This window comes from Drosophila montana, unplaced genomic scaffold, assembly GCF_035044405.1.
Source record: "Drosophila montana isolate Dmon_TW-CO22-7 unplaced genomic scaffold, ASM3504440v1 contig_3286_1, whole genome shotgun sequence".
NCBI classification, from domain to species: Eukaryota; Metazoa; Arthropoda; class Insecta; order Diptera; family Drosophilidae; genus Drosophila; species Drosophila montana.
The window spans coordinates 253,945-280,722 of record NW_026998170.1 but is presented as its reverse complement, the minus strand read 5'-3'; the positions used below and the strand labels follow the sequence as shown (position 1 = coordinate 280,722).

General features: G+C 37.5%; 1 protein-coding gene and 1 long non-coding RNA gene across 4 annotated transcripts in view; one reads left to right on the top strand and one right to left on the bottom strand.

Annotated features, from left to right (window-relative positions):
* Positions 1 to 3,490: 3,490 nt before the first annotated feature.
* Positions 3,491 to 5,481, bottom strand: LOC135434321 (non-canonical poly(A) RNA polymerase protein Trf4-1-like). Its single transcript, XM_064690865.1, has 3 exons — positions 5,153 to 5,481; positions 4,418 to 5,092; positions 3,491 to 3,911 (listed from the first exon to the last, which is right to left on the bottom strand). The coding sequence occupies exons 1-3, from the start codon at positions 5,418 to 5,420 to the stop codon at positions 3,604 to 3,606; spliced, it is 1,251 nt and encodes a 416-aa protein (XP_064546935.1). The 5' UTR covers positions 5,421 to 5,481; the 3' UTR covers positions 3,491 to 3,603.
* Positions 5,482 to 6,092: 611 nt separating this feature from the next.
* Positions 6,093 to 26,778, top strand: part of LOC135434285 (uncharacterized) — a 120,679-nt gene continuing 99,993 nt past the window's right edge. For all 3 annotated transcript variants that reach the window (XR_010437209.1, XR_010437210.1, XR_010437208.1), the window contains exon 1: positions 6,093 to 6,298. This is a non-coding gene — a long non-coding RNA (uncharacterized LOC135434285). The remainder of the gene's footprint in view (positions 6,299 to 26,778) is intronic.

Genomic DNA, 26,778 nt, shown 5'->3' with positions numbered 1-26,778 from the left:
ATATTATACCGAGCCTCTTTTAAATATTAACACATTATTATTATTTAATTCTAATGTCTTGCACACATCTCCCAATATAAGGCGTTGCTTTGATTTGCCATTCATCCAAGCTAGTTTCTTTAACATTGGCAGCTTCTTAATGGAGTTATCAAATGGAATTGGCTTACAATTTCCCGTTACGTTAAATCTGAACCTGATGCCTTTCCCATTGAGAATCTCGAGTTTAGTAAAAACTTTACATTTTACAGAGGTATAAAAAGGAAAACATTTGCATTCTGATCGAAGACTATTTACCATTAGCAGAAGTGTAATTTATTTCTATATTCTGTTTGCAAGCTGGTTAGTGCTATAAAATAAATTAGCTCTTTGTTTATAAGATATAGTTTACATTGAGCAAGAGACTAATATTATCGGATATATCTATATTGCTTACACATATTTCTTCAGGTATGTAAGCAATATTTACTTAATATTAACTGATATATCGAATAAACATAAAAAATATATTTATATATAATAATAATAATATTTATATATAATAATATATTTATACTTATATTTCGTTTATAATATTATAATATTTATATGGGACATTCAGATGTAATTTTTTCCAAGTATAAGTTTTATTTTAGAAACACACTAAAAGCTAAATATCATTATACTCGGTAGAATTATGTTTTATGTTTAAAGATAATAAATCTCTATATATAAAACTGTTTGTCCTGACTGACTGACTGACTGACTGATTGACTGACTGACTGATTGGTGATCAACGCACAGCCCAAACCGTAAGAGATAGGAAGCTGAAATTTCAATGTAGCTACCTTATGTGATGTAGGTGCACGTTAAGACGGGGTTTCGGGAAATTCCACCCGCAACAGTGGTAAATTGGCGGGAAACGGTTGTATGAAAGTTTTTTGTTTACCATCAAATTCATTTAAGGGGTGTTTTACACTTTTCGAAAAATCCGTTCCTCCTTGGTGGAAATGAAGGTCAAAGATTTGGTGGGTGACGTTTCGCGCTCAAAGTCGTTTCCAAAGATTTATAAGAAAAATCATTTGAGACGTGTTTCACACTTTTCGCAGAATTCAAACTTTTTCGGGTGGAATGCGACTCAAAGATTTTTTGTGCGAAGTTTTAAATTGTGTCCGATTTGCTTCAAACTTATTTTCAAAGCTCTACATAAGAATGTAATGAATACGTGTTTCAGCGATTTGGGAAATTCCACTCGCAACAGTGGTAAATTGGCGGAAAACGTTTGTATGAAAGTTATGTGTTTACCGTCCGATCAGTTTCAAAATCATTTCAAATTTTTTTGAGAACATTGATACGTGCCACGGGCAAGGCCGGGTTATACCCGCTAGTAATATATATAACACTAGCGGGTATAACCCGGCCTTGCCCGTGGCACGTATGTTATAAAATCAAAAAAGCTTTGAAAATGATTTGAAAACTGATCGGACGGGAATCAAACAACTTTTATGCAAATCGGAAAATTCTTAAAACTCACCAAAAAAATCTTTGAAATGCATTTTCCACCGAAGGAGTTTAGATTTTGCAAAAAGTGTGAAACACGTCTCAAATGATTTTTCGTATAGATCTTTGGAAATAAATTTGAACACAAAAAGTCATCCACCAAATCTTCGACCCCCATTTGCATCAAGAAAGACCGGATTTTTCGAAAAGTGTGAAACACCCCTTAAATGAATTTGAACAAAGATCTTTGAAAATAAGTTTGGGGCCGATCGAATGGTAAACAAAAAACTTTCATACAACCGTTTTCCGCCAATTTACCACTGTTGCGGGTGGAATTTCCCAAATCGCTGAAATACGTATTTATTAAGTTCTTATAAAGAGCTTTAAAAATAAGTTTGAAGCAAATGGGACACAACTTAAAACGCCGCCCAAAAAATCTTTAAATCGCATTCCCCTCGAAGAAGTTTGAATTCTGCGAAAAGTGAGAAACACGTCTCAAACGATTTTTCATATAGATCACTGGAAATGAATTTGAGCGCGAAACGTCACCCACCAAATCTTTGACCTCCATTTCCACCAAGGAGGAATGGATTTTCCTAAAAGTGTGAAACACCCCTCAAATGAATTTGAACAAAGATCTTTGAAAATAAGTTTGAGGCCAATCCGATGGTAAACAAAAAAGTTACATACAAACGTTTTTCGCGATTTTTCCACACTTGCGGGTGGAATTTCCCGAAACCCCGTCTTAACGTGCACCTACATCACATAAGGTAGCTACAGTGAAAATTTCAGCTTCCTAGCTCTTACGGTTTGGGCTGTGCGTTGATCACCAATCAGTCAGTCAGTCAGTCAGGACAAACAGTTTTATATATAGAGATTAAAGTACGTCTCAAGCCGGAGTTTAAATCAAGGCTTTAGTCTACAGGCTTGCAGATCTGGAATAACAAAAACCTCTTAATGCAACATTTTTTATATTTGACTGATTGGTCTTATAGCATCTTTATTTAATAAAAGTACATTCCCAATAAGATTTTGCTCATCATTTTCTTTTGGTAATAAATGATAGTAATGATAGTAAATGATTTAGTGATCCGATAAAAACGGTTCTGATATATGTACATATGTATGTAATGCCTGCAACAGAAAGAAGGACCTATGCACCCCGATAGCTTTAACAATGGGAGACTTGACAGACGAACAATCCGACAGACAGATACGATTATATCGACTCAGCTGTTGATCAAGAATATATTTACTTCTCTACAAGAGTTTTAAATATGTTTACGGAATTTTAATGGCCTTTACAAGGGTCTTCCCACATTTTTAATGTATAGAATTTTGACACTTTATATTGGGCCTTTGCAAACCGTTAGTTTTGTCGACTGCCTGTTGCGTAAGTTGTGTCTAGCAGAGCGCTATCCACGTACATATGTACACATACTTATCATTTGTACATATTTTCAGCTGTTCCCTTCAACTTACTCTTTAAATATTCACACACAATATTTTAATTTATTTTTAATCGTAGCCACTAAGCGAATTCACTCAATAATCGACCGCACTCACGTAATTACGTCACGATTTACACACACACATATGCAAGCGTGAATTGGCTTGTTTGCGATGATTTGCCATTCACACAAAATACCGCAATTTTCGCCCATTCACGTTTAATTAGATGGCAACTGGCATTTGTTTTGAATAAATTTAGCAAGACAATAAGAAAAGGAATGTTAATGTGTTTCTTACTTGATTTGGCATAATATTAAACAAGAATAAAAAATATATGATATAAAAACAAGGAATAATTAATCAATATTTTCTTATATTGTTCGCACGTATAAATATTTTATCTCAACATTAACATACATATTAACATGTTATGTAAGTTGCTCTAATTATAAACTATTATAAGGCATAATTTCTCCATTAACTTATTTTTTAAATTCTTCATAAACATATAAATTGAACATTCGTCTTATAGGAGATTCCACAACTTAGTTAATAGCATTTTTTTTGCATTTTTTTTGATTCCCCGTTTTTAGGGAAATCTTTTTCATGTTACAATTATATTCTTATTGTTTAAACGTATTTATAAATTAAATATTTTCGAATGCCCAAGAAATGTCAGGAGCACACATCCATTTCATCAGAAGAGACTACGATAACAGCTGTTGTAGGCTCCTCAGTACTGGAGGAGCTCGACTCATGCCTCGGACAGATGTTGCTAAGATGATGAAAAGCCGGAACTGATTGCGGTTGTGTTTGATAAATCCGTTGCTCCACTGCACCAGATGCCAAGGTTACATACGCCGCGGCTCCATTGATCTGTCCGTACAAGGGTGAGATGGACTCCACGACAACCAAGTGGTCAAAGTTCTCGTGCAACCAGGCACGATAGTCGACGAGTTCATCAGTTATCTGAATAATGCAACCTGTGATTAAGGACATGCGAAATAAATTTTAGAATAAACATACGGTGCTCGACTTGCAGATACCCAAAACCTAATTGAAACCTTTTGAAATATACGCCCTTAGAATAAGGATGCAGATACATTTTATAAAAATTGCACTCTACTAGTTTGGGTTTCTTGTCCAATCGTTGTGAAACTTGGAGGCCTTTGATATGGCAGCAAAGTGTGCGTATAAATAAAATATAATCTTAATCGTAGTCATATACATGCTTTATGTCTTACTTTTTAATGGAACACGTTAGACAATTTGTAATAAACTTGATCTGCTTGTGGAATACTAGATATTATATTACATTTAAAATCTTTACGGACAAATAGGCCATGCTTAGGTTGGCTAAGCTATTGATGCTAATCGAGAAAAAAATATAGTTTATGAGGTCTAAGGTCCTCCTTTTGGCTGTCTCATTTACACTACTGCAGTATAAACTATTTTATCAAAGGGCCCGGGGTATAGAAACTACACTTACCCAATATGGAAGAGGAGGCGGCGTTGTGACGTAGTTGGCACTCGCCTTGTGGATACACTGCCTGACTGAGGACACGGTAGGCCCATTGAAAGGCCTGCTTGACGCTTACAATGGCAAAGCTGCTGCGCGCCACGTCGCTGCCATTCTGCAGCGAATCATCGATGGACAACGCCGATTGCTTGGAGCCGATGAACGTGTTTTCCTTTCGGTTATAGCACCCGCCATGTCGTATGGAAATACCAATTTGTGCGTAATTAAAGCGTATTCCATACAGTTCAAAGAACTCCAAGAGCAGAACGCCCAGATTTGCCTGGGCATGGAAATTGTCACGCGGATGCAATTGCAGAAAGCTGATGCACATGAGTATCAGTGAATATGATGAGATGCCGCCGCTGAATGCCTCGCTGAGTTTGCGCTGCAGCATGAATTGTTTCAGCACCAGGACCAGCTTGCCCAGACCTGGATAATCGCGCGAAAACTGTTTGATCATTTCCGCGGACTGAATGCCGTCGGACATATTGAAGGATACATCCAGCTTTATCTGTGTTTTACTGTCCGTGAACTTTATGATCGGCACCACAGCCGTGTCCACCACACGCATCGTTCCAGCCTTCACAATGTCACGCCTCAAGAGCTCCAATTCGAGGGAGCGCAGCGGCAGCTTCTCCCAACGACCTGCCATGTGTGGAATGAAGAGAGTCTAAAGTGTTTGGATCTGTTCGCGGCGCTACTCACCCAGCACGACGAGATCAATGTCTGAGTTGGGCAGAAAGAGGCCAGTGCGAAAGGAGCCAAGGATCTCCACCAGCGCTTGCGGCCAGAGCTCGTGGATGATGCTCTCAATGCGTTTCACCACCTCAATGCGCACGGCATGCTCAGTGGGTGTAGGCAGTATATATCTATAGAAGTGTTCGATCTCTTCGTGAAGTCCTATAATGCCGTCGCCGTAATTGTAGTTCGCCTGTTTCCAGGGACAGCCGCCAAATTTGTGCGTTGTTTGCATTTCGGTTCCAATTGTAATGAAACTAATTCGAAAAAACAATAAACAGCTGTTTACTGCGTTGCCACTTGTGAAGGGGAAAACGTGAATATACATAAGCGAATCGATCGTGTCACGTTCAATCACGAGCATGTACGAATATTCACTGTTATTGAGCTTGTACAATTATTGGCATGTGGTAACACATGGAAGGATCCAAAAAGAATATATATTCGTGATCAGCATTAACGAATACCAAGATTTTTATACATTTTTTGTGTAATGACTTGATTTATCAGTATGATTTGTGTGTGCGCGGTTCCCCCATTTTCGAAGCAAATTTCTTCGTCCAAAGACACATCACTTACATACATACATACATACATACGTACATACATACATACATATCTACGTACGTTGATGCGCCGACTGCAGACAGTAGCTTTGTATGTACATATATCTAACACGCAACAGTCTTGATCCCGTTACCCGACTGTGTATCCAAGGCGGACATTGTGGATGGCGTGAGCGCAGAAGTTTTAGCTGTTAGTTGAAATTGCATTAGTGTTAATGCCGGCTTGGTGTAGTTGCGAACATAACGATGCGATTTAGTCTGTGCGCGTCATCTCAATTGATCGTTTTATTTAGGGCGCGTGTGTATTAAATCGATCAAGTTAAATATACATACATATATGTATGTATATTATATAATCACTGTGTTGAACGTGTTAAACGCGTTAAGCCCGTGTCTCCACCCCCATGGTTGGTTCAAGAATTGTTTTAATCGTTTAATTTTTGGTGCATTACTTTTCTCACTTTTGGCGCAAAATCACCTTAACATAACATAGCACATAAAGCGAGAGGGAGTGGGAGAAGAAGGTCAAGAGAATGGGAGAGTGCAAGTAAGTGCTAAGCAGCTTTTCTTAAACAGTTCGCTAATTTATACACTTGCCGAAGATATTATAACTTTGTCACGAAATATGTTACGCATAGAAGAAAAGAGCTACGACCCCATTTTGTATATTTGTAGGTGATCAGTTTCAATAGTCGCGATTAATTTCTGCTTGTAGACTAAAATAATTAAGAATCCTGAAAACAATGAAATAAAAAATGCGAATAGATATTATCTTTTTGATCACAATTTTCCTTCCTTATTTACGGTGCATCTAATAATGGCTTGCGTGGGTCAAATTTTATTAAATTTTTTTTTGTTTTAATAAAAGCTTGTGATTCTTATATTTAACAAAAAAAACATTTTTAAATACTTCGTTAAAACTGAGCAAAAATTAATGATGCAAAACAAGTTCTTAAATCATTTAAAGTGTCTTATTTTATTTTGATGCATACAAAGTACAAGTTTTACAATACAACTTATAAATATTAAAGATTCCTTGCGGGCTTCTTAAAAATATTCAAACAGATGACGACTGAACTGAAGTCATTCTCTAATTGCTCCTAACACATTGTCATTAAAATGCCAATCAATTATTAAAACTCCACTTGAATAAACATTTAGCTCGTAATTATGATAATTGCTGTAAATTGCATGTCAAAAAATAAAGCAAAAAAAAAAAAAAAAAAAAACAACAACAGCGGGAAGCCCAAAAGGTAGGAACAGAAAAAAATTACCCGCTATTGTCTCAGACACGCGACAGGGTGGCTCTAGGGATTTTGCATACAAAACAACGCCCACGCCCACGCCCACGCCCAGTTGTATGGTTACGCCCCCCCGCTAAAACACACATGGGAATAAACGGCTGAGACTTGGATTTGAACACCAAAACTTATTACAGACTCTGACGTTCGAAATTACTTAATCAAAGTTGGATTATCTGCAATGCAGCCCCAGCGAGTAAACAGTGGGCAAGGAATTGGAATTTGGAATATTCTTGGGTCTGGGTTCTGGTCCTTGTACGGCTTTCATTTGAATTAAAAGCGCCAGCAAGTTTGACAGATTTCTGCAACAGCATGGGGCATTTGGCACACATAGAAAGCAGCTGGCGAATAAACCCTGCTGGCCCGTCCTCCCAGCTCGAAAAGTATGGCTGGCTCAGCTGAACTAAATTAAATTCCATGTCTAATGCTCGCACAAGGATTAGGCCAAACAACGCCTCATCGCTTCATCGCCTCAGATGGGTAATATTAAATAATTTTTCCGTCGGCTTCACCGGCTCAAACGTACACATACATACACAGGACTCGCAGGACACATATGCCATGAATTCGTTCATTGTTTTGCATCGAGTCGAGTGCCCACCAGCTTCAGCTTCAGCAGGAGCAGCAGCAGCAGCAGCAGTAGCAGCAGCAGCTCTCGTAGCCACAGATTAAAGTCTCCCGTGGCGAACTTAATATAAAAGCGCAGGACGAGCCCTGGGCAGGACAACGGCAAAAGAGTATTTAGGTAGGTGGAGCGCTCAGCGCAAATCTTTTTTCGAGTGCGAGACATTAGCAGCATTAGACCAAGAACAACAACAACAAGAGGCATATAGTTTGGAACAGGACTTACTTATAGCATACTGCAGCCACTCCCCAAATGCAAAAAAGAAATACAAATAAAATTGGATGGGCAGAGCAAAGAGCGCCAAATAATCAAAGGACTTAAGTCGGCTCAGCCGTTCAAAAGCGCCGCAGATTTTTGGTCCAGGAGGCGGACATATGGGAAAAAAGCTCTGCAGCGGTGCGGGGTGTGGTGGCAGTTGCTGCATTTACAGTTATAAATTTACAGTGTTGCCGTAGTGTCAAGGCAAATGGGAACAATTCTTATTGGGGTGACAAAAATTAAATATCCTTTCAGAGCTTTATACGATACATATTGCATTTGTATGATATAGTGGCCCGATTCGGTTCCGTCATGTATAATGCCTGCAACAGAACGACCTATGCTCAGCATTTTCCATCCAAAACGTATGGAATTTGCGAAAGAGTATCAAAAAAATATTTACAAAGATCTTTAAAATTGAGTATAATGGCGATCCGATGGTAATCACAGAAATTAAACATTTACCGTCAAATACCCAAGTTACGGGTGGAATTTCCCAAATCGCTGAAAAACGTATTCATTAAGTTTTTATGATAAAACTAAGTTTTTTTTGATAAAACTTCGCCCAGTAAACAGCCGTTGTATAAATCGATATCCCAATATATCTCCAATTGGTCAATCAACAATTTTAATAATTAAATTATGGTTTGATTATTTCGATTGATGATTTATGATATAAGTTGTTTGTTTATGTTGACCAGGAACATAATTTATTTATCTCTATATTTTTCCATATTGCTGATTGACTTTTATTTTTGATCTTTTAAAGTAAAATTAAATAGTTTTCCTCAAAGACACCATATCGTGATTGAACTGATTTTATCTCTTAAAGTCTTCGAATTCGAGCTGAGCTTTCTACCATATTAGTTACATAATAGTAACTATACAACATTCCCTTAGTTATTCGCTTGGTAGAGATCAGAAGACACTGATCGATTCCAGCGCAAAGTAAAACATATATGTATATATTAAAAAGAGAGCTTATATGTTTAGGATAGCCAGCATGTTGTTTCATATTATAGAGATCGTTATTGTGTGTCTCTCATTATGGAACTCGTGCATCCTTTTGGTTAAAGGCAATGAAATCGATTCCGCTAATAAAAAATGTCTCTTACGAACTGATTTTGAGTAGGAAGAACATTCACATTTAATATTTGTAATTTGAGAGTTATTGGTAGAGCCCATAACTGAAACACACTCTATTCGCTGAAACCCTTGAACCAGTAGGAGGCAATTAAAATGAGCCATTGTAGGATACTGAAATGCATATTATATGATAAGCCCAGTATGCCCGCACTCTGTATATCGATTCCGAGAGAACTCAAGATGCATTTGAAGAAACAACTGGACATTAATATCATCAGCGGCATAAAACGCCAGAATTTGGAGGGTTGTCGTCTTCGCACGATGATAAATGGCGGCAAATTCTCGTCCCATTGAATTTGATTGTTCTGTGGCCCATCGCCGGCACCAATTAGCGAACTGTGCGGTCGTACTTCGTGGGCTAATGCAATATGTTGCATTATATCAATATCGGGCACTATAACTCTGGGCTGTATTTCATTTCTGTTTTCTGGAGCTGGTTCGCCGTGCAATTCGGCGGTCTGTGGAAAAAATACATCCAAAATATGCTCGTTGGGCAATTCCATTGTGTTGTCTAATTTCTTTAATACTTTCTACGGAAAATTTATGACTTGCATTGGATACGTTTTTAACTAAAACTGATAAATTTGACATTTAAAACTTTGTAAAAAAAATATTTACGAACTTGCTTAGATTTAATGGGATATACAAAAAAATTAAACAACAATGGCGAGTAATTTTATAAATTATTTATATAATTTTTTCCTCCTTATAAAACATTCGCTTATTAATATACAAATAAGGAATGCTGCATTTTAGTAAACTAATTAAACAATTTTAAATTTAATATTGATAAAATTAAATACTTAGAAGGAGGAGGATGAATAAATAATAAATTATCAAGAAGACAATAAGCTATTATAAAAAATATATAGAAATATTAATTATTATTGGCGAGAGTTAATAAAAGCTTTAAAAAGATAATACAAGCTAATTTAAGGGGATGAAATTCAAGCAAAAAAGGTATAAAAAAAAAATTCCATAAATAGTTACTATTTAAAACAAAATATATTTAAATACTGTAAAAGCTTAATAACCAAATGTAACTGCTATAAATGCGAAAAAAAAGTATTTATACTATTTAAGGAAACTATGAAATAGCAGAAGCAAAAAGAGGTTTTGCAGTGTTTTTGAATGCGTTCACAATAAATGGTTTTTATTTAATTCCTGCTACTACAATTAGCGAATATGAATTCCGATTACATTTATTCATTATGTGTACACATAGAATGTTTTTTATTATATATTTTTTGTTTTTTATTTTAATGAGTTACAACAACAAAGCCACATTTTTAATGAAGCAAAAAACGGCAATTACTCACGTTTTACAACACTATCGCGAATGTTGCTGCTGCTGTCAATAATGCTGATGATGTTGCTAATGATGTTGATGATGTTGCTGATGATGATGACATGAGACTGGCTGGTAGCATGTGCTGGTAGTCAGAATTGTGCTGGAAATCGCTTAAATGCAAAACTCATTAAAATAATTGCAAAATGCAAAAATATAACAAACTCGTTTGGCGGCTGGTGTGGCGGGTGTAGTTGGCTGGGGTTGGTTGAGCACAGAACGCACACTCATTAAACCAACCATAAATAATTAACAAAACAATTTATTTTCAAGGATATATGTATGTGCATGATGGCAGCCTCCTTCCCCGCACCGCCTGTCTATAATTGCGCCGTATTATCCGTAGCGCCGGAGAGAATGCATTTCATGCGCTCTATGCAAACTTCAAAGCTCATTTATGTGAGCGTCTGCTGCTGCTGCTGGCCAAAGATGAAAAGCCACACAAAAACACACACACGCACACACATACAAGATCTGTGCACAATCTGGCAAGCAAACAGCCGTTTAAAAGTCAACAAACAGACGGCAACGCCGCAGCCGCCAGTGTTGCCCACTGATGCGCGATATCTGAAAACACTTAAGCCACACACTCACACACACACACACACACACGCGCATGACGTATACGCAACGTGGTACGTGGAACATGCTGGTCGCCAGCTCTCTGTGTAGTTTGCGAGTCATTAAAAGTAAATAACCTCAAAGCAAGCGGCACTCTCTCTGGCACTTGAACCACGGCTGCTGGCTAAAAGAAATGTTCCGCTTTGACCCCAACCGTCTCAGCCCCGGCCTGGGGCTAACCTGTCATCCAGGGCCATGTCCAGTGCTCACACGTGTCGCGTGTGTTTGTTGTGCGAGCCATTTGTCCGCAAACACTTGTAATTAATTGCGCATGGCCGGCAAAAGTCAGCCAGTTGCAGCTGCTCCCTGCCTCCCTCCCCGCGTGCCAGCTTGTTAAAGGTTATGCGGGTGCCAAAGCGTTTTGCCGGCAGCAGGTGTGCTCCCGGAACGTGTGCAGCTTATTGTCCAGGCGATTACCGTAGCGGTAAAGGCACAAGTCAAAAGGAGAATTTTCTGACTTTTTTTTGAAACTTTTATATATATTTTTATAATTTTTTTAAAGTAATTAAATCTAGTTTGGTGCCAATGTGTGTATATATATACTTGCCTTATCAGAATATGATAGCTTATTGACTTGTTGAATTAATCTGACTGGCAAAATTAACCAGCCGTCAGAAATGCATCGCCTTTTCATCTACAGATGAAAACTGAGCTGTTAAAAATTGTCAGCAAGATAATGTTGCTGTTGTATGTTTGACAGTTGCTTAAAATGGCAGAGTTTCCTCTATGTTGTAAATCGAAATGTACGTAAACGTAAAATCTAGGGAGTTGCAATTTCTGAAGAACCCTTCTTACAGGTAGATGAGAATTTAACCCTAGTAACTCTAGGTTAACTACTGCTACTGTATTTATAAAACTATATTATGAATACAACATGGGAGACTCATCAAATATACCCACGAAATATATATATTCAATTATTGCAACACGTTATAAAATATATATTTTTATACATATTACAAAATGCAAACAGAACAAGTAAGAGGCTCCAGTCGGGAGTTCTTGACTAGGGGATACCCTGAACCTTCTAACCCAGCTCGCGCAACGAGATCATTTGCTTTAGCAGTAATATAAAAAAAAAATAATAATAATAATAGTTCCCTCAATAAGACTCGAACCCGTACCGACCACACTACTTGCCACCGCCACTACTCGAAAACCATTACAACAACTAATTTTCGCTAAGAAAAAAAAAATTAATATAGCAGCACAGCAAGCAATACAATCGCAATTCCAATGTTAATAGAAAGTTAATAGAATTCAATAAAGAATGTGTGTGTGATGAATACGCTTAAAATAATATCAACTCTCTGGGAAACTGTATGGGAGACCATAAGTCAAATGACCAGTCTTAAAGAATTATTTGTAATATACATTGATAGCATCGAAAAGCTGCTTAAGTTACAAAAGCTAGAAAAACTAGAGATTAAAGATGTCAACTTGAATAACGAAGAACTAATGGAAATTGTAAGAGGTCTACCCCAACTACACACTTTACATATAGGAAATTGTTATAAGACTACGGAGGACTTCGTGAGTCAGGCCGTGGCTTGGTTGAGCGTAAATGGACTGGATCGAAAACAGTTACAGATTCGTTTTATGGGGTCTTCTATAAGCTGGGATAGCCTTGACGAAGATGAAGCTGCCAAGGGTAGACTACTGGTGGAGCCCCTTAAAAGTTGGGACTTGAAAATATAAAGAATATTTTGTTTCTAAAGAAATAAACTGTATTATCTAAGAACTCTTGAATAGGCCGAGTAAATAATTATTCTGTCATTAAAAATATCGATAATTATCTGAGATTATTTTTAAAGCCTGAACCCATTAAAAATGGGTAGAAGGGGTATAATGTATGTAACAGGCAGAAGGAAACATCTCTGACCCATGAAGTATATATATATTCTTGATGAGCATTAATAGATGAATCGCTCTAGCCATGTTCGTCCGTCTGTCCTTCCGTATCTCAGAACTTATAAGAGCTAGAGACTTTAATCGGTATAAAAATTACTTCTTAGTAATTGTTTTATAAATATGACCTTTTGCTATGCCATATGAATTATAAGTACGTCCCACATAAATTATTTTATATATGTGCGATTTATGAGTAAATGTTATGTAAACGCCTGCAGAGGTTATTACAATTTCTTTAAGAAACATGTAATAATTATTCGGTCATTAAAAATATCGTTGACTTCCTGAGATTATTTTTATAGCCTGAACCCATTAAAAATGGGTAGAAGGGGTATAATGTTTTTGTGCAAATGTATGTAATGGGCAAAAGAAAACGTCTCCGACCCCATTAAGTAAACATATTCTTGATCAGCATCAATAGCTGAGTTGCTTAGCCATGTCCGTCCGTCTGTCCGGCCGTATGTACGACGCTTCGATCTCAGAACCTATAAGAGCCAGAGACTTGAATTATTTGCACCCTGGTCCTCCCAGTGCCCGCGCTTTACGAGTTTGTATCCGATAATCGATAACTTGCCCGTTTCCAAGCAATCGATAAATCTCGATAACGAAATCTTGTTTTCTTGAGCAAATCTCAGGTTTTGAGAGCTAGAGTCCCCAATTGCGCAAGCTGCAAATGGTGTTAGTATAAGGTTTCGGGTTTCTACGGATTTGTGTGGTGGAGAAGGTTTATGTGAACTTTCTGAATAGATAATAGAAAAGAAAAGAAAATAACAAACGATCCTGGGACTATCTCAGAAATCGAAGCCAAGTGCTTCGAAAATGTGAAGCAAAAGTCAAAATAATAAAAACGCCTCTAATTAGTTGGGCATGGCTTGTCGTGGATTTTACTTTAAAATCCCAAGTAAGTCATCCACTTGTTCAATTGTGCTGCGTTTTGTCATTCTCTAAACGAATTTAGCATAATTAATTGCCGTGTCGAAATGTGTGCAAATGGAGCGCCTGCATTGCCCGCGGCTCGGACGGCTAAGGAGGAGCCACTTCACCAAACGCCAGGGCAATGCAGCAACATTTTTGCCTTGTATTTGCATAATGCAGGCTCCACGCATTAGCTCCATGTCGCTGCGACTGAGACCGAGACTGCGACTGCGACTGAGAATGAGGCAGGCTCCTTTCTTTGCCAACGTCCTCGTCGCTTGGGTGTTCTCATTAGCACGACTCAAGTGGATTTCGCCCTCGGGGAACTATTTAGCACACGCACACACAGCCACACACAACAACAGTAATAAAGAGAGAATGGAAAAATATTCATTTGAGTGGGCCGAGTACGCAGTACAAATACGACAATTGTTCAAGCTGAGCTCTTGTTATTGTTTGGCTTACCAAAATGAGATAGGTCATGCAGAAATAAATCATTTTACACTTCGCCTTTTAAGATTTTTATTTTTTCCATTAAATGCGTTTATTTGATACTTTTATACATTTTGTAATATATATAGCTATTTTCACAATTTCTATATATTGAGCAATACGCTGACTATATGTATATCAAGATCCTGTAGTTTCTATCATCGGTTAACTTTGCTATCAACAATCCTGCGAAGCTTTCACTAGCTAACTATATGTATATCAATATCCTGTGGGTTCTATTATCCGTTAACTTTGCTATTAACAATTCTGAGAAGCTTTCACTTCTTGCGAATTGTAGCGCATGATCAAATAGCAAATGATTCAACTTTTTATTTGCACATGTATTTATTTGCTTCTATTATCCTTTTAAATGTTAATCTATTTTTCAAACAAAAGCAAACCACAAGGCAATCAACTTTTCCCAATTTCGTGTCACCATCTCATAATGTTGTGACTAGCTCTCGACACTGCGACAAAATGCACTCTTCGCCTTTGCGCATCAATCGACATGGCCATAGCCGTAAGGGTGAGGGGGGTTGGGGGACAGGAGGTTAAGGGGGTCGCTTCGAATGAGTAATTAAAACATTTTTCACTTTGCATTTTCTTTTTTGTGCGACACTTTTCTGTGTTTTGTCTAACGCGCTATGATTTTTTTTGCTTTTTACAAAATTCAGCTGCTTCTTTGCCGCATGCGCCCTCTAGTCGGTATTTTTTTATGTCTCTGCCTTTTGCAATTAAAAACTAAGATGCTTGATGAGTAGCTCTCTGGAAAGAGGACATTCATAACAGGCACTCATTGGCGCTACGTTGGCATAAATTATTTTCTCGTTTGGTTGCGAATCTTATAATTGTCTTGCTAGGAATGTAAATTAAAATTGCAAACAAAAGTATAATATAAAATTTTTGTATCATCAAAAATTTAGTATTGTGTGACAATTAAATTTAAAAAGAAATCATACTTTCTTTGAGTATAGTTTTAGAAATTAAATATTTTTCTTTTAAATTAAGATTTTTTTGCCATTTAAATAAATTTATTTTTATTGTCATTAATTCAAGCAATTTATTTTTAATAATTTATTATTTTTCAATTTGAACTCTATTAGTTTATCTTTGAAGTAAAATACTCTTGTCACCAACATTTTTTATTATCAATTTCGTTTTTATTATTATTATTTCGGTTTTATTATATAAATTATATATTATTATTAAATAATATTATCAAAATTCTGCTTTCAAAGAATTCTGTTAAACAAAAACTATTTTTTAAAATTATTTTTGAATTTGAAAACGGAACGGAATTGTGAGAGTTTTTAAAAAGTAATCACACGATAGTTGGTAACTTTTTGAAAGCTTTTTAATAATTAAAAACATGATTTTATTGAAACAAAAACTTAATAATAGATTATATAGCAAGTCTTTGAAAATCTATGAATCTCAATTCATGTCTCTTCTAGAGTAGTAGTAGTAGGCGTAATTTTATTGTATTTTTCGAAAATTTCAATTGTTTGGCACTATTTTGAATGCTAAATGTGAGGACTAGTTATAAAATTGATAAACCTGCAAAGCAAACCAATAGAATGTTTATTTATTATTTATTTAATTTTTTTTAATCAATTTACACTTATGTATATAACTGCTTAATTCAACTTCTCATATGTGTCTATTGTTATTTACGTTCATATATATCCGTATTACCTGCACTGACCTATTAGCTTCAAATAGAAGCGCATTAACACTGCCATTTAAGCTTATCCATTCAGTTGCAGCCCCTGTGGCGCCCCAGCAGCACCTTAAAAGTGTCGGCTTCAAGTGCAGCTGCTGCTGCTGTTGCCGTTGCGACAGCAACTGTTGTTGTTGCTGCTGCTGTTATACCCAGTTGATGCACTAAGTTGGCAGTGTGTTCTCTGTCACCTGTTTTGGCACTTGAAGCACCGCGCAGAGGCAACCGCCAAACAAGCTAATTAGTATGCAAAACACATTAAGTGGCAGCTAGAAACATTGCCGCAGCACTTGTATTAGGGTAAGCGGGGCAAATAGAGGGGGGCAGGGCATTGCGCACCTCTGGGTTTCCATTGTTTTCACAACCTACAAAACATTTCAAATGGAAATTTTTCCACTCGCACATAAAAGCAGCGCGCCCGAGCGGCAAATATTGACAACCTTCACCTTCATTGATGCCCATAATTAGTGCACAAAACACAAATCGCAAACAGAAAAAAAATGAGAGAAAAAGCGAGAAAAAATATATAGGAGAAATTGAGGCAGGAGCCGCCGCTGCTGCTGCTGCCGCATGGGAGCAGTTTATTAATCATACGCCATGTTGACGCAGTCTCGTTGCGCGCAAGTCCCTTGCTGCCAGTCAGTGTATGTATGTGTGTATGTGTGTGTTGTTGTGGATGCTGCTGCTGCTGCTGGCAGGCTGCCTGACTGGCTGTGTACTAATTAAGCCTTCGATTAATTTACGCCTTTTGGCCTCAAACGCCAGCGTGAAAACAAAGAAAATTAAAAGCTACGGCCCGAACTTCAAAAGCCGGAAACGGGTCGAGCACCGACGTCTGCCATTGCCCAAAGGCGGCTGGGCAAATGCGTTAATGATGCCATCATCAACATTGCCAACAACACCCCGTACTGGTGACACTGTCTGGCTTAGTGGCTCCAACTCCAGCCCTCCAACCCTCCCTGCCCCCTCTTCCGCCCGCCCAACCAAACAGGCTCCCAGCTTTGGCTGCAGCTACGTTTATGGCCAAGTCAGGCAACATCAAAGCGTTGAAGCTTGGGAATTGTTGACACACCGGATAAACGTAACGCTTCAGATCTCTCTCTCTCTCTCTTTCTCTCTCTCTCTCTCTTTCTGATATCTGCTGGAGCATCTGTATATATCATTTTAGTATGGCTTTTTTTTAATACCCTCACTGCTACGCTCACTGATAAGCCTGGGGATTTTATTATTACTTCTTTTTTATTTTCATACTCCCCAGAGCTCACTTTTTTTTATTTTCTGACTGCTTTTCGTTCTATTTAGCAGCTTGTTCGATGCTTTGGGTTATGAAGTTCCATCTTTGATTGAAAATTATGATTAAAGGCTAATTTGAGATGAAATGAAATGAATATATTCGAATTGATAGAAAGAAAAGCTAGCTTATTGTAGATTATTTTCGGAAATTGAGCCTCGTATCATATATTTTTATATATATGAGATATATATACTGTAGTCTCTTCAGAAATAAAACCATTCATTTTATAAAAATATTTTAATATGAATTTAAAATGGTAATATAAATAAAATTGACGGCTTAGCTGGAAAAATAAAAGTCGGCAGCCTGGCATGATATTTACGAATCTGTAATTAAAATATATGTCTTATTGTGTTTGTATGCATATGATTTTTAATTTTATATCAAGGAAAGCGTCATTAATTGGATATAAATATAAATATTTCTTTGAAAAATTTCAGAACTAAGACTAATAATTGTTTCAAAAGTGCCCATGTAAATAGGTTCTTGAATTAAATTTGCTGTACGATTCATCAGAACAGTTTGGAATTAATTACAAATTTTTAAATTTGTGAGCCTTTTATATTAACGCTATTATTGTTTTTAAAGCCGAATTCTGATATTCAATTAATGTTTAATATTTGAAAACCCTAACCAAGCAAAATGTTTTGCAAAATAAATGTATTGTTTTATTCTTCTGATATTCAGATTTAAGATGATATAATATTTTGTCTAACTTAGATTATATGTGCAAGATATTTTATTGTGATTTGAATAATATTATTCATATCTATATGTTACATATATATATACTTTTATGTTGCTTGATAACTATTTAACATAATTAACTCGCAACATTTGTGCCTCCAAAGCGGATAGTTGATTTAAAGCTTCACCTGCCCTCATTGGACTTGGCCAACTGGCTAACCAATTTCAGCTAACCAGATGAAGGGCTTTATGTAATGCTATATGGTCTTATGGTGTGTAATATAAAAGCCCAAATCCTAAATCAAACTAACCACGACGCATTGTGCGCTCCGGTGCGGAGAAATCCAGCTGAAACCCACAAGCGCGCACACACACACATACGCAACATACTAGCTGAGTGTGTGTGCGTGTGTGTTGGCTTTGAATTTGCGGAAATGAATTGGTATTTAATTAATAGTTTTACCCTGATTAATCTGCCCTGTGCGCCGCCCTTGAAGCCGCATGAAATGCTCGAGCCACACATAACCATGTTGCATGGTTCTAGTCGAACTATGACGAGGACTCGCTCTCCCCCTCCCCCTCGCCCTCGCTCTTACTCGCTCGCTCGCTCGTCCTGCCACATGTTGACCTAATGAAGTTGCCGTATAATTGTTGCTCAGACGTCGCTCATTGAGGCTGTTGTGGGTGGGCGGTGCGTGGGGTTGGCTGCCACGGAAATCAAATTGAAATTAACGTGCGAGGGGGGTGGCCGGGAGGTAGATTGGGGAGGGAGTTGAGCGCGTTGTAGTTGATGCTGCCGCTGCTGCTGTGGCCTGTTGTTGTTAATTTGATTGGATTCTGATGATGGGGCGTAGCAATTGCAACGCCCACGCACACGTTCAGTCGAGCCAGCAGCAGCAGCAGCAGCAGCAGCAGCAGCGGTAGCAGCAGCAGGTCGCTTTGGTCTATTACTTTAGTGCCCGAACTTTGATTTTTGCCGGGTTGGCCCAGCAGCAGCAACCCTTGTGCCTGTTTTGATTGTGTAATGCAATCACGTCGTTGTTTTGCCTGATTTTTTTCCGGCTGCTTTTTCCTCCCGTTTTTTTTTTTTGGTCTTTCCTCTAGCTAAGGTAAGTTTAGTAGAGGGGTCTCTGAATTTTAATTTTTCGACAGCATTTGGCGCTGCGCACGAACAATGTGCGTAATCATACGTGATGATGTGTAGTAGTCGAACTTGTCGTCATCAACATCCTTAACGGGGGCGTGGGTGTGTCTGTGTGTGTGTGTGTTTGTGTTTGTGTGTGTGGCATGTTTAGGCCGTGCGGGAGAGGCGTTCGCCCATTGTTGTTGCCTGAATTGGAAGACATTGATGTGCTCGGAACGTTGATGTTGCTGCTGCCGCTGTCGAAGTGCTCGCAGCACTTCACAAAATTAATAAGTTGATAGACTTGCGCGTTTCTTGCTTGATTGAACTGGGATTTCGGCTCGATTCGTGTGGCAATGTGCCCGAGTGTGGGCAGATCCGAGGTCATATGTGAGTGCGTGAACAAACCGCCAACAATGTTCATATAGTACATCTAAGGATTTGAGGGAATCTGTCTAAATTGAACTTTGATATTGATATGTAAAACAATGCCGAAATGAATATTTATTAAACTTACTCACAAAAATCTAAAAGCCATTCCCCAGTGAAATTTTATAGAAGAGAAACTCAAATAGGTTTTGGGATTTATATATTAATTAGTTAATCATAAACTATATATAATGTAGGTATTCTGAATTCGAGCCGGTTATTTTTAAAATCGGTTTCCAGATTTGACATACAATTTCGGGTTTTACCGATAAACGCGGTCAACAGTTGACATTATTTCTTTGTGTTTGAAAAATTAATACAAAATAAATCATATAAAATTTACTTATTTAAACCCAACGACATTTTTAGTTTATTATTAAGTTTTTTTAAATTAAATTTAAATTATATTTAAAATTAAAATAAATTAATATAAAACTTAATTTAATTTAATAAATAATAAAAATTAAATTTGATCGTTTTTTTTATACATAAAAACAAAAACAAAATCAAAAGAACCTAAAAGTCATTGTCTATTAAAATTTAGACATTTTCTCAGACGAAATGTTAATCAAAAAATGTGCATAAATTAAATGCAAGCTCTGCTGGCTTCAGTGGATGTCCTCAGTGTTGCGCCGTTGGGGTCTTACATGCTGCTGCGTGTTTCCTGCCAAAGAACAGGGTACGCGCTCGCCAGGATGCGGCTGTCTGCCAGGAGCTGCCAGCGCGTTGACATGCCACGCATTTAAACGTCACCGGAAATGCCCTTTGTTCTTATGCGCTGCTGCTGCTGTCTAACCGACGGACTGACAGAGTGACAAACTGACGAATTGACAGACCAAGCGGCGCTGTCAACAACCCCCCGACCTGGCAGGACTTGCACTTAACGACCTGTAAAATATTAAAATTAAAACCAAAAAAAGATGAGAAAAATATTTTTTTAAAAATTTGCTAAATCACTCAAAATTCTCACCTGCACTTTTTATTTCACATTTTTCACATTTTTCATGGACAGCTCAAATCGAATGATTGCGCATTACACATGACATTGGCATAATTTATGATAGTTAAACTCGCCCACACATCCTTCAAGCGAGTGCAAAAATGTGCCAGGATGCTGTCAATGACATCAGAGAAGAAAAAAAAAAGAAAAAACCACAATGAAAAAAATCTTCGTCATTCGTCATTCTTATTGTTGCCTGTCCTGTCCTGTCCTGTTCTGTTCTGCTTGTGTCCTTCGTCCTGGCCACGACACATTTCAAGGGAATCGTGTAGGTAGCAGGTCTCTGGCTAGAAGTCAAACACTGTTTGTTATTATTACGAGTATATATATATATAATTTTTTTGTGCTTTGTTTGCTACTTTTTATTGTTTCGTGCGATTGCCCAAATGGCCAGAAGGCCATTTTTTTTGTAGAATTTTGTAGAAAATTTCTAATGAATTGGCACTGTAATCGTTCATTCATAGAGTTTCGTTGGGTGCGCTGTCAAACACTTGAGTTTCGTTTTACCTTTCTTTGGGGCATTTTCTTAATGGGTTTTCCCGACCTGATTTAATGGCCTGCCCTTGCTCATGATATGTGTGAGTTTTATTTATTTTTTTAAATATATGAATTCTACGGTCGCACAACTTTACGCAAACAAACATTTTAAAAGCCGCAAAGTGTCTGAGTTGTATAAAAAAAAATATAGAAAAATAAATACGCCACTCCAGTATGTGTTTGTGTAAAAAGTTTAATGTCATTGTGTGAGTTTCGGTTCTGAGTGCTCTAAAAACGAGGGCTGTGCCAAATATTTATTTGCTCTTAGCTGTCACTAGCCCTGTAACTTTATATGCCCTGTATATATATATGCAGAGAGCAAACCCCAGCTCGTGGCATTTTCCTCGCCATATGCCGCCGACTCACATGTAAACCAAAAACTTTGCTAAATGCTGCCTGAAAAGTTGCTCCTACAAAAACGCATAAAAAATTTGCCAAAAAATAAACAAAAAAAAATGAAAATAATAATAGAAATATGCAACAAAAAAGTTCGCACTTGCACCCACAAACAAAATAAATGCCAGACAGAAATAACAACAGCAATAAGCGACTTGCCGTTTGCCAAGTGGAAAACATTTGCCTGCCTATTAAAGAGGGAAAAGCGAGGAAGTTCGGAGTTTTTCCTGGCACTCCTTGGCGCGCCTCATTTGATGCGAAAATTGTTGGTAAAACAAGCGCAAACACCTGCCAATTGTTGGGTAAAATCATCTGAAAAAATCGTTTGAGTAGACGTCTTCAGATTCTATTGATTAGTTGTCCATAATTTTTCCATTCAATGAAGCGCAAAGTGCTAAAGAAACGTTTTTAAGGCAGAAATAAGAACAGTTGTCTGGCAGATGGCGAACTGAAATTTAGAGTTATGTAAATCTATGTAAATTCCTGTATCCAATCCATACTTCTAAATCTTATATAGATATGTAAAGTTTTCTGTGAAACACACAAACTTTGTTTTACTAAAAAAGAGTAAGACATTTATTTCTTAGGTGTGAATTAAAAGCATGAAAATTGCATAGAAAGGCGATTCATGTTTGAAATAAACTGGGATCAAAGCATATTGAGAGACATAGTTAGGCTGAAAGTAAATAAGAGTAAATTATATAAGTTGATTATTCAGTTAAGACTCTATCAAAGAGTTTTCCAAAATATCGTACAAATTTTTATTCTTTCCTAAGATTGTGAGAATCGCAGAGGAAGGTTATATTTAGATGTCATATAGTGTAAAAGATGAAAAGAGAAAAAGAATTGAAGATAATTACAGAGAAAGAGAGACAGAGAAAAAGAAATAGTGAGGAAAAGAGAGAAGGAGAGACAGATACAGAGCGAGAGTTTAATGCGAACAAATGCTCTAGGCAAATAGATAGAGAAATAATTATTTAATTGTTCATCCAAATTTCATTAAAAAAGACTAATACAGGAATATATAATTACATTTTTGAAAATCGCATAGAAGAGCGCTTGGCGATTAGAAAGGAAAGAGAAGGTTTAAGCTGTCAATTAGCTACCTGATAAGAATAGCCTTTTATTAATGCAATTTTACTGTACATGTGCATATACAGATATGCAGGTTTATCGAATCAGTTGAGCTGCTTTGAACCTGAAATTACTTGGCGCTTGTCTTGTACGTTAAGTGGAGTAGTCAGTCGGACCACTTGACAGGGACTTGTTTCAGCGACTACTGACTTACGCTTAGGCGCGCCCGGTGAGCACGGAGCCGTCAAGTGCTCGACAGGAGTTGCTGGGAGTGGAGATGGAGTTGGAGATGGCGCTGGCTCGATTTGCGCTTGGCTGCATTGCCTGATACTTTGTTTAAGTTTTTGCTTGCCTAGTATCAAACCAACCCCAGCCAGCTAAAGCAACGCCCATGCACTCCACTTGCGACGCCAACTCCAACTCCAATCCCATACCCCGCCTGGCTGGCGTCTCTGCAGACAGACAGCGGATTGCTTCCAATTCGTCGCGCAGTCGGCGGTGCAAAGTATTTGCCAACGGCATCATGAGTGCCAGGGATTAGTGCCCACTCGGCAGTCGGCTTTGGCTTGGGTTGTGCTATGGTCCTCGGAACGGAAGGCATTTTTGCACAGAAGGCACAACCTTGGGCTGCTTCTGCTCACCGCTCACTGCTCACTGCTGGCTGATCCCTTGCTACGCTTTAAAGTGGCGCTAAAATGGAGATAAAGTATATATATATATATTTGTATATATGTATATAAATAAAAAAATTAGTTAATACCGGAAGTCATCGCACTGTTTTATGCATCCGCCTCAAGTCAGAGCCTGCGCACTCGTCTGGAAATTTTATGAAACTGTTGCCATGTCTGCGCCTGGTTGGCCAAATCATAATTTATAATTTATTGGCCAGCCCCGATTTATGTGCGTTTTATGGCCGCTAATTAGCGGGGGCCAAGCCAACAGTTCATGAAAATGGGGTCCAATTTCCAGTCTGCGGCTGACAATGAATTACGAGTATCTTAAGGGCGAATACATTTGTCTATTAAAACTTGTATAAACGCAATTTAATGATAATTTGTGAAACTTGCAACCTATAGCAATATTTTTTTTAATGATTTTTATTGTGATTGCTTAAATTGCATTTAAAGTCTTATTAATAATATAAATTAATTTTAATTATTTTTTTTTGTGTCTTTATTATGTGATAACGAACCACGAAAACAATTCAATAAAAAATTACTCATTTGAAATTAAATTGCAAAATGAACATTTTAAAATAAATAACTTTCTCTAAGAATAACCAAACAATGACAAAGAACTTTCTTAAAGTGATAACAAAGAATGTTAGAATGTCAGATACCCGCCAAATTTATAAAGAGCTATCCTCTTGACAGAAGCTCAGTGGGATTATTTTTAGATTAATTAGATTTTCAATTTTTAGATCCATCAGTAGATCGCATTCCAAAATTGTTCACTCTGGCTCTAAAAGTATGGAGCATTTTGATATATTTGATATTCATATTTCAAGGCAGCAGGTGTGGGCGTGTCAAATAAAAACTTTAGACCTGGAATTCAGTTGCCTCTGAAAATTGTATTGATTCTAGCTTTTAAACTGTTGAGGATTTTTGATGTCCCCCTTAGTGGAAATTTAAGACGTGAATATTCGCTAGAATATATTTAAAAGCTTAAGTCTCTAGCTGAAAATAAATGCGTTTATTTTTTTACTAATTGTAAAGTCCAGCGCTTTTTTTTTTTTAATTAAAATGAAATAAAATGGAACCTTACACACAAATTAATAAAACATATTTAAACAATATTTTTCTTCAACTCAACTCAACTTAAAATAATGTCATAAGTAAACGTCATAATAAGTATAAAACGTAAATGTCACGTTTTATTTCAATTTAATGAAATTTATTTAAAAATAAGCATTTTAGGCAAAATGTTTTTTCTAAGCTCAAACACAAAACCCCATAAAATAATTTACACAATTTTAAATGGAGCCTAAGCGACACTTGAAATTGCAAAATTCAAAAACCAAAACCAAAAACCAACAAGAGAAGATCTTAAAATTAATGCGCTTGGCATGAGACATGGTCAAGATGGTTTTTTTTGGCATGGGGCGTAAATGGGCAGCAGCATTTGCCGGCACTTTCCAATTTTCATTAAAATAACAGAGCCGACGCGCTGGGCGGCCATTATTTCGAAAGCAGCTCCGCTCCCTGTGCCAGCAACCCCTCCACCCACGCACAGAGACCATTTCCTCCCTATCAGTGCCAAAAGGCTCGAGTCGAACAGTTTTCATTTTTTTTTTTTTTTTTTGTTGCTGTTGCTGGTGGGGAGGAGTTTTGGGGGGGTTGGGTTCGCTCGTCTGCGTCTACGTGATTGCTGTGTGCGCTGGCAAATGTCTGTGGCAGCCAGCCATGGACTCCATGGACGAACCTGCCACACCCCCTAGCGCCCAGTTGGGCTCTGGTTCGTTCGTTTCGGGCGACGGTTCGTTCCATTCGTTAGTTCAACGCACACTCGGGAGTATGATGAAATTAAATTGGGGAAACTTTAGCAGTCGTCGTTGGTCGTGGATGCGGATGATGATGAACGCGATGATGATGATGATGATGACGATGATGCGAGTGAGCATAATTATGACGATGTTGATGGCAGCCATCAAGAGCGTCATCCACAAGCATCAGCAGGCAGCGGTTGGTTTGCTCGGTTGGTCGGCCGGTTTGGTCCTGATGCTGCCTTTGCTGCTGGCTTAAATCCAATCCTCGTCCTGCTGAGCCAACCGGTCCCCGGCTTGGTTTGGGACTTCAATTTTTTATATTTGAATTTTTTTTTGTGCTGTTTTTTTCCCTTCGTTGCAAACGAAAGCGAATGTAAATTTTTCTACGTTGCCTTTTGGTTTGTTTAAAAATTTAAACTTGTCGTTTGTTTGGCTCGGTGCTGGGGCAGGGGGTTCGGGAGGTAGTGGTGCTGTAGGGGGCGTGGCGGTGGGTTTATGGTTGTTTTAAGCTCTTACCTGGGCCCCCAGCTTGTGTGTTGTTCTTGTTCGAAAATTTAATCAGTTGCCAAAGTTTTGCAATTTTAATTAAATTCTCCAAATTGGTTTTGACTGCTCTGCGCCAAAGTTTTCCACTGCCCCCTGTGCGAGTGTGCGAGTGTGTGTGAGTATGTGGGTGAGCTTCATGTCATTGTCGTCGCAGTTCTTGTGCCTCAATGCTGCCTCCTCTTTTTAACGTTTCCCCAGTTTACAGTGTCTCTTTTTCATTTGGCAGCTGCCGGCTCGCCCCTGGTTTGGAGGTTATCCAAATTGGCAACTTTGTAGGTAGTCGCGAAAAGTTTTTAATTGTTTAAGAAATGCAGCGCAAGTTTCCAAGACATACACTGCCAAAAATGTTGACTGACCTTCTGCGCAAATCAATCAATCTTTAACAGGGAGCCGAACAGAAAAAAACCCAATAATGCGTATATAATGCGTAGGTAATATAAAGAAAATAATAAAAATGTTTATAATTATGAAAAACGATTTTTGTTACTCAAAAGCATTTATATATGGTTTTTATACCCTTGTAGAGGGTATTTTAGTTTTGCATTAAGTGTGTAACGCATAGAAGGAGACATCTTCGGCACAAGGGAATTAAATCTTGACTCTGGCGAAGATATTCTTTCTTTCTCATTTTTTTATTTACTCGTCAGAGTTCTGTTTAAGCTAGGCTGAAGTTTTAGTTTATTTCTTAATTTTATTATTTTTAATATAAATATATAACATTTTTATATATTTTTTACCAATATTAATTAATGAAACTTTTAAAACTCGCTGACTTTTCTCTAATAATAGATTAGATACATTCACTAACATATTATTCCCGTTTTTTTTTAATATTATTTAATGATGTCTCCGAAACCAGCTCAATTTTTGTATTCAGATAGTTTTTACATTATTATTCTATAAATTCTTTAAGTGTATAATAATGCAGCATAGCGAAAAGAGGAGCAAAATAAATTATATAAAAACTTTTGCTCATTTAATGTCGCCATTTTCGCTGATACATAGCCATAAAATATAGTCTGGGGAGAGACTGTTGAACATCTCGCCTCACTATCCCACAATGAATTTTGAGTTGAAGATGCAGATTGTGACTATAAGATACCCTATTTAATTTATAAA